Below are 13,517 nucleotides of genomic sequence, written 5' to 3' on the forward strand. Positions count from 1 at the left end.
TCTAAAGGTCCCTGCTTTTAACCCTCCAGAGGAAAAGGTGTGTGTGTGTCTGTCTGTGTTTGTGTGAATATTGGTTATGTTAAACTCATCCAGGGATTCTGCGCTTGTAAAATGCCTGAATAATAAATTAAGGCAACAAAGGATTCCTTAGATCACAGGCTTCCTTTAGTCCTTTTTTTTCCTTTAAGAAAGTTTACCAGCTTCTCATCATCAGACTGAGTGAAGAGTTATGGGAAAAGAAGGCGAGCTGGGGCCGTGGTCCCCGAAGACTCAGTGGCAGCCAAGCAGGGCTGGCGCGGCTAATCACTAGACCCGAGTCGACCCGTCTGCCGGCAGGCGGTTAGGCGAGGGTGGTTGGAGGTCCCCAGGGTGAAATGTGCGCGTACTGGCAACGCATGGCACGCGCAGGGAAGGAAGCGGAGATCCCAGGCCGAGGCGCCCACGTGTAGGGAGGGCGGAAGACGCCTCTACGGGGGACCGCGGGGTCAGGCAGGCAAGGCTGGATCTCTAGCTCCCGCCCGCTCGAGTGCCGCGCGGCTCCTCCCACTCTCTCCCGCCTCCAGGCGGCCAGACCAACTGGCCTGGCGGGCGGGCGCCCGGGGCGGGGCTGGGCGGGGCGGGGCTGGGCGGGGCGGGGCCGCGGCCTGCGCGCAGGTGCAGCCCGGCGCCCGGCCCTCCCGTTCCGCCGCCGCCGCCGCCGACGTGCGTGCCGCTCGGCGGAGGGGCCGGGCCTGCGCTCTCTCCTTCTTCCAACCCGCCTCCCGTTGCCGGCAGGACCCATCTCCCGCTGCCGCTGGGACCCCGTGTCATCGCGCGCCGCGAGCACGGTGAGGCCCTCAGGGAGCCTGCGGGCGCGCCCCCCGCCGCGTCTTCGCCCCTCCGACCCGCTGCTCGGAGGCCGGCGTCGGGCCAGGGCTGGGTGGCCGGCACGGGGCGAGGGCAGCCGGCGGCGTGGAGCGTGTGGATGAATGAGGCGTTGTTGGACTAGGCCGCGCCTCGCGAGAGCGGCCCACGCCTCACCCGGCACGTTCTGGGGAAAGCCTCCTTCCGAGGCGGGGATGGCCAGTGGCCCTGTCCAGAGCGGGAAGGTTTTTCGAAGGGCTCCGCTTTGGCTGGGCGGCCGGCCACCCCTCGGTAGGAGGCCAGGGGACTGGAGTCTCCTCTCATGTAACTGTGCTTCGGAGACCTGGGGTTTGGCTGGCAACTGGTGGGAGTTAAGATCCTAGAAGTGAGATTCCTTGGCCTCCGGGGTCAAGGATCAGAGGCTGGACTATCACTTTATGAGCGTGGCCTCATCATGGCCCCCGGAGGTTCAGCTGGAGCCAGAAGATAGGGACAGTTTTAGTTCCCCGCTTATGAAACGTGAGGTTAGCAGTCCTCTTAAGTTCAGTTTGCAGTACTGAAGTGGGGTCAGTTCCGCGCAGAGAAGCTTGGAGCCAGATTGTCAGGGACCCAGAAAGTTTCGACCTTTAAACATAAAGGGTTAGTAGGTCTGTTTAGGACTAGAAATAATCAAAGGGTAGATTCTGTCCTTAGCTTCCGGACGTAGACCTCCGGACGAGGTCTGAGGAGTCGTACCTACAGTGCCAAAGGTGGAAGAAACTTGTTGGAAAGACCTTGATGTTGGCGTGTGTTCTTTCATGTGAAACGTGGTGTTTCGGTGCGAAATGGGAAAGAGTAGGTTCCAGATTAAGGGGGAATGGTTTGGTGGAAGGTTGACTCGGTTGCTAATGGTTCTAGAATGGATTTTCTTTGACACTGTTATCTGTGCTCCTGCTTCCAAATGCTTTCATTCATGTAACCACACGTCAGGTTAACAAAGTGTTTTGTGAACAGTCTGGATGGAAGATTGGCAGCTTAAGTTTTATTTTTGGTTCCACATATTTTTATTTTACTTACATATTTTAAATTTAGTTTTGGTTGTGCTGGGCCTTCCTGCTCTGGATTTTCTCTAGTTGTGGAGCACTTGCTTCTCATTGCGGTGGCCTCTCTCCTTGCAGAGCAGGGGCTCTAGGCAGTAGCTGGGACACGTGGGCTCAGTAGTTGCAATTCCTGGACTCTACAGCTCAGGCTCAATATTTGTAGCTCACAGACTTAGTTGGGCCTCACCATGTGGGATCTTCCCAGATCAGGGATCGAACCTGTGTCTTCTGCATTGGCACGCGGATTCTTTACCACCAAGCCACCAGGGAAGCCCTGGTGCCACATATTTTTAGATCAGTTTTTCCAATACTTCTCAGGGTGACTGCTTTGACAACTATCTTAATCAAACCTGTTAACCAGTTTTCTGTTTATATTGTTGAAAAATAAAGTGTGTCAGATTTGAATTAATATATACAGTACATTTTATTTTTTATTATTCAGTAATATATTTTGTGTGATGAAATGTGTTTTTGGTCAATGGGGATAGTAAAATGTTTTGTTCATGTGTATGTTTGTTTTGACATTTCAGATGCCCCCCAAAAAGGGAGGTGATGGAATTAAACCACCCCCAATCATTGGAAGATTTGGAACCTCCTTGAAAATTGGTATTGTTGGATTACCAAATGTTGGGTAGGTGAATATTGGCCTTTTCACATTTTCCTTTTGTAAATATTTTGGTCCTGTGGTACAAAGGGGAACTCTGGAGGTAATTGAAATTTAAAATGAAGAGGCCAGGAAACTGGAATATTACTATGTTGCAAAACAAGGTTTTCATTTAGATGTATCTTATTTTTGGTTTTTTACACAGATTCTGTATTGAAACTTGAGTTAACTTACATTCTTTGTTTTGCTGAACTCAGAGGAAGAATCTGTGGGAGTTGAAACATCTAGTTGAGCCAGAACAGCACTAGTTTGCCTCAGACACTGTTGGGAGACACAGTATTGAATTTATGTGGAATTAGAGTAGTTTAAATTAGATTTTCTTGCTGGTTGGCTGTATAGGATACCTAGGCTGGTTACCAGAGGCCATACAATAGAATACTTTAGGAAATAGTTTTAAAACCTGCATTATAAATTTGATTAGATTCTTGGGGAGATCAAGGATAAGATGACTGAATTTTTACTTGAAAAGAAGGTGATGAATTTGAACTTAATATTGGAAATTGTACTGTAAAAGGGTATCTGTTAAATCTGTTAAGTCGTTAAATCTGAAAGTTGTGGGAATAAAATTTTGAGTTTTGTAATGTTTAAAGTGAATCATTTATTGCGAGTGAGACAGTAATTAGGAAATATTTATGAGGATTTTTGTATAAATCTATGCACATGCAACTTGGATGTTCAAAGTCTATTTTTTCATTATTTGCCCTTCTATTTTAATACCTTTTACTAACCTTAAAATACAAAAATGTCTCAGAAATGATTAAGGTGTACTGAGGAGTATCAGATCTAATATGGATTTGTTAAGGTGACAGATGTTTTGGAATGTGAGTTAGGCTTAAGATTGGTAGGTGGGACAATCTTGTTCTTTCTTGTGTTCCTTGGGGCCCCTGTCATAGAGATTGCCTAGTGAATATAGCATGGTGTGACCAAGTAAGGCAGTTCTGAAATTCTTGTAATGTAAAACATGACAAGTGTGGCTGTCCTAATTTCAACTGGAGCTGGAGAGGTTTGCATTTTGAGGGGATTTCCTGCTGTGATATAGGCTGCTTGCAAAGTAAGACTAAATAGAGAGTGGGAATATAAGCAAAACAAATAATTAAGCAAAGTACTGCAAGGGTGCTGTCAATAAACTTGAAAGCAAGATATGATCATTATGTATGTTGTGAGCTTTATTACATTAGTAAGCAAGACAGTTTTTAGATGTTAGCATGCTTCTCTTATCCTAGAATCATTGCAGTCAGTGCAGCTTGATTTTAGTGGAAAGACTTTAAATGGGCTATCTTAAACTTTTTCCTTTTATTTTATTTTTGGCTACATTGCATGGCATGTGGGATCTTAGTTTGGTGACTAGGGATTGAACCCATAACCTGTGAAGTGGAAGCCCATAGAATCTTAACCAACTGGACTGCCAGGAAAGTCCTAAAATGATCCATCTTATAAAGCATTTCCTATATGAGTTTTTTAGCACAGAGCATAATGTCAATGTATATGAAAATAACCTATTTTATTAAATGTGTTATTTATGCTTTTAAATTAAAGACTCCTCCAGTTTTGTTGATGTATACTTCATAAACAGTAAATTCACTCATTTTAATAATGCACAGTTTGATGAGTTTTGGCAATTGTGTTTGGCTATGAACACTCCTTTTTATAGAATGATCTTACATTGCCTAACTATCAGTTAGGGTTCTTCGTAAGCAGCACAAATTCTGGTTGTTTTAAGCAAGAAAAAGACACTGGAAGAAAAGCATTGAAGAGCAAGCTGAATGGCCAGGCCTCAGTAAGGACAGGAACTTGGATAGCCTGGCAGAGCTGGGTCCACTTGGAGCCCAGCCATATGAACCTCTGGGTGTGGACCAGAGGTATGAACCTCTGGGTGTTTCTCATCACCTGCTACCTCTCCAGAGGAATGCAGGTTTCTGTGTAGGGAAATATGACTGAACATGTCTTCCTCTAGATAGGCTCACAAGAAATGGATTGGGGAGAGGGGACAGTTAAGAAACAAGAACCTGTAGTACAGAAAACGATGGAGGAGGGCATGGCCACCCACTCCAGTATTCTTGCCTGGAGAATTCCCATGGACAAAGGAGCCTGGTGGACTACAGTCCATGGGGTCACAAAGAGTTGGACACGACTGAGCGCCTAAGCACAGTACAGAAACCATCTGAAGAATCTCTTGGTTTTTAGAGAACTGGTTTAATAAAAAGGTTTGCTTTTTAGTAGCCATAAGGCTGATTACCTAAAAATATAGAGGTAATATTTATAGCTAACAATAGCTGATACCTATTTGAACACTTACTTGCTATATACCTATCATTGGGCACATTATATGTATTATCTAATTTAATCCATGTTTGATGTCCCTGCCTTCTTCCCATTATACTTTAAATTCCATGAAGGCAAGGATAGCCTTGTTCTTGTTCATCGTTATTATTTCTAGCACTTAGACTGGTGTTAGGAACTTAGTGACAGTGAAAAACAAAGTTAGTCACACAGTTGTGTCCTACTCTCTGCCATCCCATGGACTGTAGCCTGCCAGGCTCCTCTGTCCACGGAGTTCTCCAGGCAAGAGTCTGGAGTGGATTGCCATTTCCTTCTCCAGAGGGTCTTCCCGACCCAGGGATTGAATCTGGGTCTCCTACATTGCAGGCAGATTCTTTACCAACTGAGCTACTAGGGAAGCCCAGGAACTTAGTAGGCACTCAGTAATTATTTGTGAATGGGGTGGTTTTTCTGCCCTTGATGCCATGTTTAGGTTTAGTGATAAGGGGACATGTTTTGATGGCCACTTTTAATGAAGTGAAGTAGAAAGAATACTAAAACGAAAATTTGGAGATTTAATTTCCAGATTTGTTCTGCTTTTTCTTACCTAAATGACCCTTTATAAATTAGCTCTTCTTGGGCAAGTATATTGTTGTAGGTATAAGGCTTGGAGGATGTTGAGGGACACCACTGATACTTTTTTTTTTAAGGTTTTTTGCTTGTTGGTTTATTTTGTTTTTAGGTTCACAGCAGCTTTGAGGGAAGGGCACAGAGATTTCCCTTATACCTCCTGCCCATATACATGCATGTCCTTCCCCTCTTATCAACATCCCACACCAGAGTGGTACGTTTGTTACCATTGATGAACCTCATTGACACATCACCCAATGTCCATAATTTACTGTAGGGTACGCTCTTGGTATTTTACCTTCTATGGATTTAGACAAATGTATAAAGACTTTTGTCCACCATTATAGTATCACACAGAGTTGTTTCACTGCCCTAAAAATCCTCTGTGCTCTGCCTATTTATGAACCCTTCTCAACCACTCATCTTTTCACTGTTTCCATAGTTTGGTCTTTTTAGAATGAAATTGGAATCGTGCAGTATGTAGCCTTTTCAGATTGGCTTCTTTTACTTAGTAATATGCATTTGTTTCTTCTATGTCTTTTCCTGACTTAAATAACTCATTTCTTTTTAGCGCTGAATAGTATTTCATTGTCTGGATGTACCATAGTTTTTTTAATCCATTCACTGACTTAAGGACATCTTGGTTGCTTCCAAATTTTGGCAGTTATGAATAAGACTACTTGTTACAAACATTCATCTGTAGGTTTTTGTGTAGACATTAATTTCCAGCTCATTTGGATAAATACCAAGGAATATGATTGCTGGATTGTATAGCAGGAGTATGTTTTTAGTTTTATAAGAAGCTTCTGAAATGGCTGTATCATTTTATATTTTCACCAGCAATGAGTGAGAGTTCCTTTTTCTCTATATCCTTGCAGCATTTGGTGCTGTCAGTGTTCTGGATTTTGGCCATTCTAATAGGTGTAGTGGTATTCCATTATTGTTTTAATTTGCGTTTCCTTGATGACATTGTGAAGTATCTTTTCTTATACTTATTTGCCATCTGAATGTCTTCTATGGTGAGATGTGTGTCAAGGTCTTTGGCCCATTTTTTAATTAGTTTGTTTTCTTATAGCCGAGTTTTAAGAGTTCTTTGTATATTTTGGATAACTGTGCTTTATCGAGCATGTGTTTTGCAAATATTTTCTTCCATTTTGTGGCTTGTCTTCTCATTCTCTTGATGTTGAGTTTGCAGAGCAGAAGTTTTTCATTTTAGTGAAGTTACCTTTTTATTGGGCTTCCTAGATGGTGCAATGGTAAAGAATCTGCCTGCCAGTGAAGGAGGCACGTGTTCAATCCCTGGGTTGGGATGATCCCTTGGAGAAGGAAATGGCAACCCACTCCAACATTCTTGCCCAGGAAATCCCATTGATAAAGGAACCTGGCGAGCTATAGTTCCATGGGGTTGCAAACCTAACTATTTCTTTCATGGATCATGCCTTTGGTATTATACTGAAAAGTCATTGCCATACCCGAAGTCATCTGAGTTTTTCCCTATCTTCTAGGAGTTTTGGGCTTCCCTTGTGGCTCAGCCGATAAAGAATCTGCCTGCATTGTGGGAGACCTGGGTTCGATCCCTGGGTTGGGAAGATCCCCTGGAGAAGGGAAAGGCTACCCACTCCAGTATTCTGGCCTGGAGAATTCCATGGACTATACAGTCCATGGGGTCACAAAGATAATCGGAAGCGACTGAGTGACTTCACTTATAGGAGGTTTTTAGTTTTGCATTTACATTTAGGTCTGTGATCCATTTGAGTTGATTTTTGTGAATGGTGGTTGTAATGTCTGTATCTAGATTCTTTTTTTTTGGCATATGGATGTCCAGTTGTTCCAGCACCGTTTGTTGAAAAGACTATCCTTGTTCCATTATGTTGTCTTTGCTTGAGAAACTACAATTTGATATTCTGTCATGGGACAGCTCTTCTTGATGCTGTCACTGCATGAGATGTGGTTGGTTTCAGTTGCCAGGTGTCAGAAACCCCCCCCAAAACTACGGCCTAAACAGAAATTTCATTTTTATGTAAAAGTAAATTTAGCAGTCATGGGTTGGTATACTAACTTCGCTTTATGAAGTCTTAGAAACCCCAGCTCCTTGCACTTTGCGCCTTGGCAATCCTCAGGGAGTGGCCTTTCAGTCTCATTCTCCGAAGTGCTGTGAATTCCAGACAGCTGGTTATCCAGAGGCTCAAAGGGCCAAACGACTTGCCCTGCAGTCTGTTGTGGATTTTTTTTTCCTGTAAGCTGCCACACCGTACTCTCCTTTGTCCAGATGTAGTCATAAGAATTTTTCCGGGAACGCTAGGAAATGTAGTCTTTTATTTTGATGGACAGATGATCAGTTAAAAAATCTGTTACTGTGAAAGGAGGAGAGAATGAAAATTGGGGGACCACTGTACACTCTGTTCCAGCACTCACAGCTGCCTTAGGGGACTGTTTGTCTTGCTTAGTTGATACTTCTGGGAATGTCCTTTGGTTGTTCCTACGACTTGCTCTCTTCCAATTCGCCAGAGACCAACCACAGAGTCTTTCAAAGCTATGTACTGTTATTGAGGAAAACACTGTAGGAAATGCTTTAAAAAAAAATTGCAGGATAATTATGTTCAGTGTGTTAGTTATCTAGTTTTATGTAACAAACCATTGCAAAAGCTTGTGGTTTAAGACAATAACTATTATTCCTCCTGGTTCTGCAGCTTAGTTGGGCGAGTTTGCTACTGGTCTCACTTCAGATCCTATATGTGCCTGCGTTCAGCTGGTGGCCAGTCAGGACTGGAGGGTTCAAGTGGCCATACCGGCAGGACTGGGGCCTTATCAGGACTGGCTGGAAGTCTGGGTCATTTCTGCCTTCCTTTTCTTGGCTTCTGTCTCTCCAGGTTATCTTCAAACTTTTTTATAGCATGGTGGCTAGCTCCCAAGAGGGAGAAGATGTGACGGTGGTACCACGTGCTTCCACCTATTTCTTCTAGTTAAAAGAAGTCATGACACCAGCCCAGAGACAAGGAGGGAAGGGAAACAGACCAGTTTCTTGGTGGGAGGAGGGGCAAAGAATGTGTGGCCATCTTTAATCTGCTGCATTCTGTTATTTCTCCAGTACAGTTTTGTATGACACCCATTTGTTTCCTGGAGAGGTCTTTCTGGCTGATTCTTAGCTGCTGCTTCTTATTGAAGAAGCTCCATTCCTTTTTTAAAAAATATATTTTGTTTCTTGTTTCTTTATTGGCTGCTCTGGGTCTTGGTTGCTGTGCATGGGCTTTCCCTAGTTGCGGCCAGCTGGGGCTACTCTAGCTGCAGTGTGGGGGCTTCTCTTTGCAGTGGTTTCTCTTGTTGCGAGCATGGGCTCTAAGGCACGTGGCCTTCAGTAGTTGCAGCGAGTGGGTTCAGTCGTGTGGCACGCCGGCTTATTAGTTGCCCCAAGGCATGTGGGATCTTCTCAGACCAGGGATTGAACCAGGGTCCCCTGCATTGCAACGCAGATTCTTAACCACAGGACCACAAGGGAAGCCTGAGGCTCTATTCTTGATTGCTTCAAGAAGCTCACTGGCAGAAGATTATTCTCTCAGTGTTCAATTTATAACTCGCTCTTAATGCATATAGTTATTTTTCATGCTGGCCATATTTTTTTCCAGTATTTGATTATTAAAAATTTCATATACAGAAAAGCCACTAACTTCATACAGAGTAGTGTTTTATTATATATAAGAAGTAACCAATTATGTGTATTCTATCCTTGGAATAGATTATATTTTTCTTTTATAGTTATAAATTCTTTAACAGCATCTTCCACTTATGACTTAATTGTTTTTGCAGATTGCTTGCATGAACTAGTTTGAAACTAATTTGGAGATGAAGGTACAGGGAAATCACAAATTGTGTACTTTAACTTTTTTTTTAGGTCATTTAAGGTCTTTTAAAAATGTTTGGTTTTGACAGACTATAGCAAAGTGCAGTAGTGATCTGAAAGCTGGTACTCATGTCTTGTCTTTAACTTCTCTGCCCCGTCTGGCCCTATTTGTAACTCTCTACCTTTCTTACCCTTCTGCAGTCTTTTATGGTTGCTACACTTCCTCTGTTTGCTCTCTTAATAGTAGATTTCTGTCCTTGGCTGTCTTCTCTCTTATCCTTTCTCCCTGGTTAGTCTCATCCTCTCCTGATATTAATCATCTGTTGGCTTCTCTTTTCTATAGTCTTGCTGTTATATTCCTTGTCTTGTGTAGTAATAACTGCTTTCCGCCCAGATACTTGAGAGATTTATCTTTGCATCCTTTTTCCTCAGCTGTATTTTTCTGTAGGGTATCAAACCTGGTACCCAAGTCTCTCTCTGATCTGTTTTTTTCACATCTTCATTGCCACTCATTTCTTACTTGAATTATTCCAGAGGCTTCTTAAGTGGGCTTTTTGTCAGAGCATTATCTATAGTGAATCTTTTGTTTTGCCCAAGTGATTTTTTTGTTTTTGTTTTTTACGTTAAGGTATAACATATACAATAAAATGTGAAAACTTTAAATGTACATATCAGATTTTTACGTTTTAATTCACCCATGTAACCAGTACCCACATCAAGATCTAGAACAAATCCAGTGCCACGGAAGACTTGCTTGTACCCCTTCTCAGTCAGTACTGCCTTTCCTAGGATAACCACATTCCAGCTTATATCACCACATTGGTTAATGTGCCTGATACAGATGGAATCACACATTATGCACTCCTACACCTTTTTTAAGTCAACATTATGCCTGAGAAAATGTAAGATATTTACCCATGTTGCTGTGATGGGCACTTGGGTTGTTCTCAGTTTTTGCCTATTATGAATTGAGGTGATTTGACCTTTCATGTATATGTCTTTTGGTGGGTAGATCTAAGAACTCGTTTCTGTTGGGAGAATGGATGCACTTACCCACTTACCCGGCCTCTTCTCCAAACTTCCCACCCCTACTAGTTAAATTGCTTTAGGTAGGTATTGCCACATAGTTTTCCAAATTATTTATTATTATTCTAATTTATAGTGCTGGTATTGTAAAATTTCTAATTGTTCTGCATCCTACTGGCACTTGGTATTATCATTCTTTTTCATTTTGGTCATACTTCAGTGTAGTATCTCCCGATTGTTTTGCATCTTTCTGATAGCTAATGATTTTGAGCATCTTTTAAAATGTTTTTGGTCATCTTCTGTGAAGGATTTTTTTTTCTTTTCTTTTTTTTTTCAGTAATGATTAGGTGTTGTTTATTCTGGATATGGATTCCTTGTTGGATATGTATTAGAACTACCTCTTCCCAGTCTGTGTGACACTGCTTAAGGTTAAATAAAAATTGTTTTTTCAAGAAGTTTCACAATTTAAAAATTTTACGCTTGCAAAACCAGTTTACAAAAAATTCCGATATGAGGTCTGTTTACATCCCCCAACTGTTAACATGGTATGGTTATAAAAATTAGGAGATCAGCATTGATTTACCAGTTTTCTTACTGACATTCATTGTCTGGTCCAGGACCTAGTCCAGGGTTATATACATGTTGCATTTAACCGTTGCTATGTCCTTAGTTTCCTTTAATCTGAAGCAGTTTCTCACTTTGTTTCTTTATGTCCTTGACACTTTCAGGGAGTGGTGGCCATTTACCTCAGGCCCTTAAACCTTGAGGTTTATCTAATATTTCCTTGTGGTAAAATTCACACTTTTGGATGCAGAAGTGAGATATGCTTTTAAGTACGTTACATCAGGAAGCATACAGTGTTGGTTTGTCCTAATACTAGTGATGTTAATTAACTTTGATCAGTTATCTAAGGAGATGTCTGACAGATTTCTTCACTGAAAGGTTTTCTCTATTTCTCATTACAATTAATAAATACATGTTGTAGGAAGATACTTTGAAATTACGTAAATATTGTGTTTCTCATACTTTTGCCTCCCAATTATGGCATGTATTAATGATTCTTGTTTGAAATAGTTATTGTGGTGTTTACCAAATGGTGATTTAAAAATTTCTATTGTTCCTTCTAGATTTATATACTTATAGAAGGAGCAATGGGAATTCTATTGTATAGAATTCTGTTGTAAAGAAGAACCTCCCCTTCTTCTATTACTTATAATTTGTTTGTATCAGGATCAGTTTTTACTTTGTTGGTTGTACTGGGTTACTGTTGTTATATGTTGTGTCGCTCAAAGTGCCCATATATGGCCATCGGGAGCCTTACTGTTCACAAGTATACCTTTTGATGTGTCCTCTATTTTTTTAGTATTTTCTACTTTCTGGCTCCACATTGTGTTCTAGGCTTATTCGTACTTTCTCTGCTCCAGCTTTGGAATAAAAAATTTATGCGTGACATATGTCTTCATCGCTCTTGAATGTGTACTTAAGAGTGGAATTTCTAGGTTGTATGTGACTATGTATTTAACTGTTTGAGGAGCTGCCAAACTATTTTCCAAAGCGAACATGTAATTCTGTATTCCTATCAGCAATGTATGTAGGGTCTACTTTCTTCACATTCTCACCAATGCTTGTTATTACCTTTATAAAGCATTTTTAAAATTAAGGTGTAGTTGATTTACAATATTATCTTAATTTGAGGCGTGTAACATAGTGATTCAAAATTTTTGTAGATTATACTTCATTTATAGTTACTATAAAATACTGGCTGTATCCCTTGTGCTGAATACTGTATCCTCATAGCTTAGTTTATATGTAGTCGTTTGTGTATACCTTACTCCCCTACCTTGTCTTGCTGCTACCCACTTTCCCTATCCCCACTGATAACCACTGTCTTCATTTCAGTTTCATTTTACTTCAGATATTTATACAATTGTTCTGTCTGATAGTTTTCATATTTTTTGCATTCCTCATTATCTTCATCTGTGAGTTTGTTTCTTTTTTGTTACATTCATTGGTTTGGCCATTATTTCTTCAAATGCTTTTTTCTCCCCTTCTCCCTGTTTCCTTTCTTCTTCTTCTGTGATTCTTATCATATGTGAGTTAATCCTCTAGTCAGTACTCTCCTGAAGCTGTGGTTGTTTTTTGTCCAGTTCCCCCCTGCTTCATCTGATGGTCTCTGTTGCTCTGTCTTCGTCTTCACTGATCTTTTCTGCCGTGTCTGTTGTGCAGTTCGTCACATCCAGTGTGCATCATTTCAATTTCATTTTTTTCAGACGTTGTATTTTTTATACCATAGTCCTGCCTGGGTAGTTTTTAATTTAATTTCTCATTGTCTTCATATTTACCTTTATATCCTTCAGAAAAACTAAAAAATATCTATAACATTTATCTTAAGGTCCTCATCTGCTAATACCATTATCTCTATCATTACTGGGTTTGTTTATGTTTGTTGACTTTTATCCTGATTTTGATGTTTTATTTTCCTGCTTCTTTGCATTCCTCTTACTTTTTATTGGATTCTAGATGCTGGATTTTATGTTGCGTGCTGAAAGTTAGAGTGTTCCTTTAGTGAGTGTTGGACTTTGTTCTCACATTTAGTTTTTGATTGTTTTGAGACTTTTTATTATGTTTTCTTAAGATAGGTTCATAATATTTTTTTTGCTTTGGTGCTACTTTAGCTCTTAAACTAAGATGTGGCTTTGAGGACTCTACCCAAGTTCCCTTACATTATATCTCTGTCTGTTCCAGCTGGTAGGGATGTGAACTTTTCTGAGCTCTTGTGTGAACCTGAGAATTGTTAACTGTGCTGCTCCTGGGTATTTTTTCCCCTGGCCTGTGGACACTGACCTTACTCATGTACAATGTTACTCAGCCTTATTCTTGAAGATACTTCTGCTGATCCCCAGAGCCCTCTCTCTGTGCAGCCGCTTCCTTTCTAGTACACGTCCTATAAGTTCTGGCTGCTTTGCCCTTCTCAAAACCCTCATCTCAGTCTCTTTAACTTGGCATGACTGCCAGGCTCCTTTGGTTCCCCCTGCCTGTGCTGTGGCTTTGAAACCACCTTTAGGCAGTAAGCGAGGGCAGTTTCAGAGCTTAGTTCATTTGTTGTTGTTGCAGGGGACACAGTCCTGTGCTGTATATTGTCCACTGTGTGAAAACTGTTATTTCATGTATTTTGTCT

General features: G+C 41.3%; 1 protein-coding gene across 2 annotated transcripts in view; it reads left to right on the forward strand.

The window, feature by feature from the left end:
* The first annotated feature begins 684 nt into the window (after positions 1–684).
* Positions 685–13,517, forward strand: part of OLA1 (Obg like ATPase 1) — a 156,203-nt gene continuing 143,370 nt past the window's right edge. For both annotated transcript variants that reach the window (XM_061135793.1, XM_061135794.1), the window contains exons 1-2: positions 685–827; positions 2,453–2,553. In XM_061135793.1, coding sequence (XP_060991776.1) covers positions 2,453–2,553 — 101 coding nt within the window. In that variant the 5' untranslated portion in view covers positions 685–827. The remainder of the gene's footprint in view (positions 828–2,452; positions 2,554–13,517) is intronic.

The sequence above is a fragment of the Dama dama genome, chromosome 33, assembly GCF_033118175.1.
Source record: "Dama dama isolate Ldn47 chromosome 33, ASM3311817v1, whole genome shotgun sequence".
Taxonomy (NCBI): domain Eukaryota; kingdom Metazoa; phylum Chordata; class Mammalia; order Artiodactyla; family Cervidae; genus Dama; species Dama dama.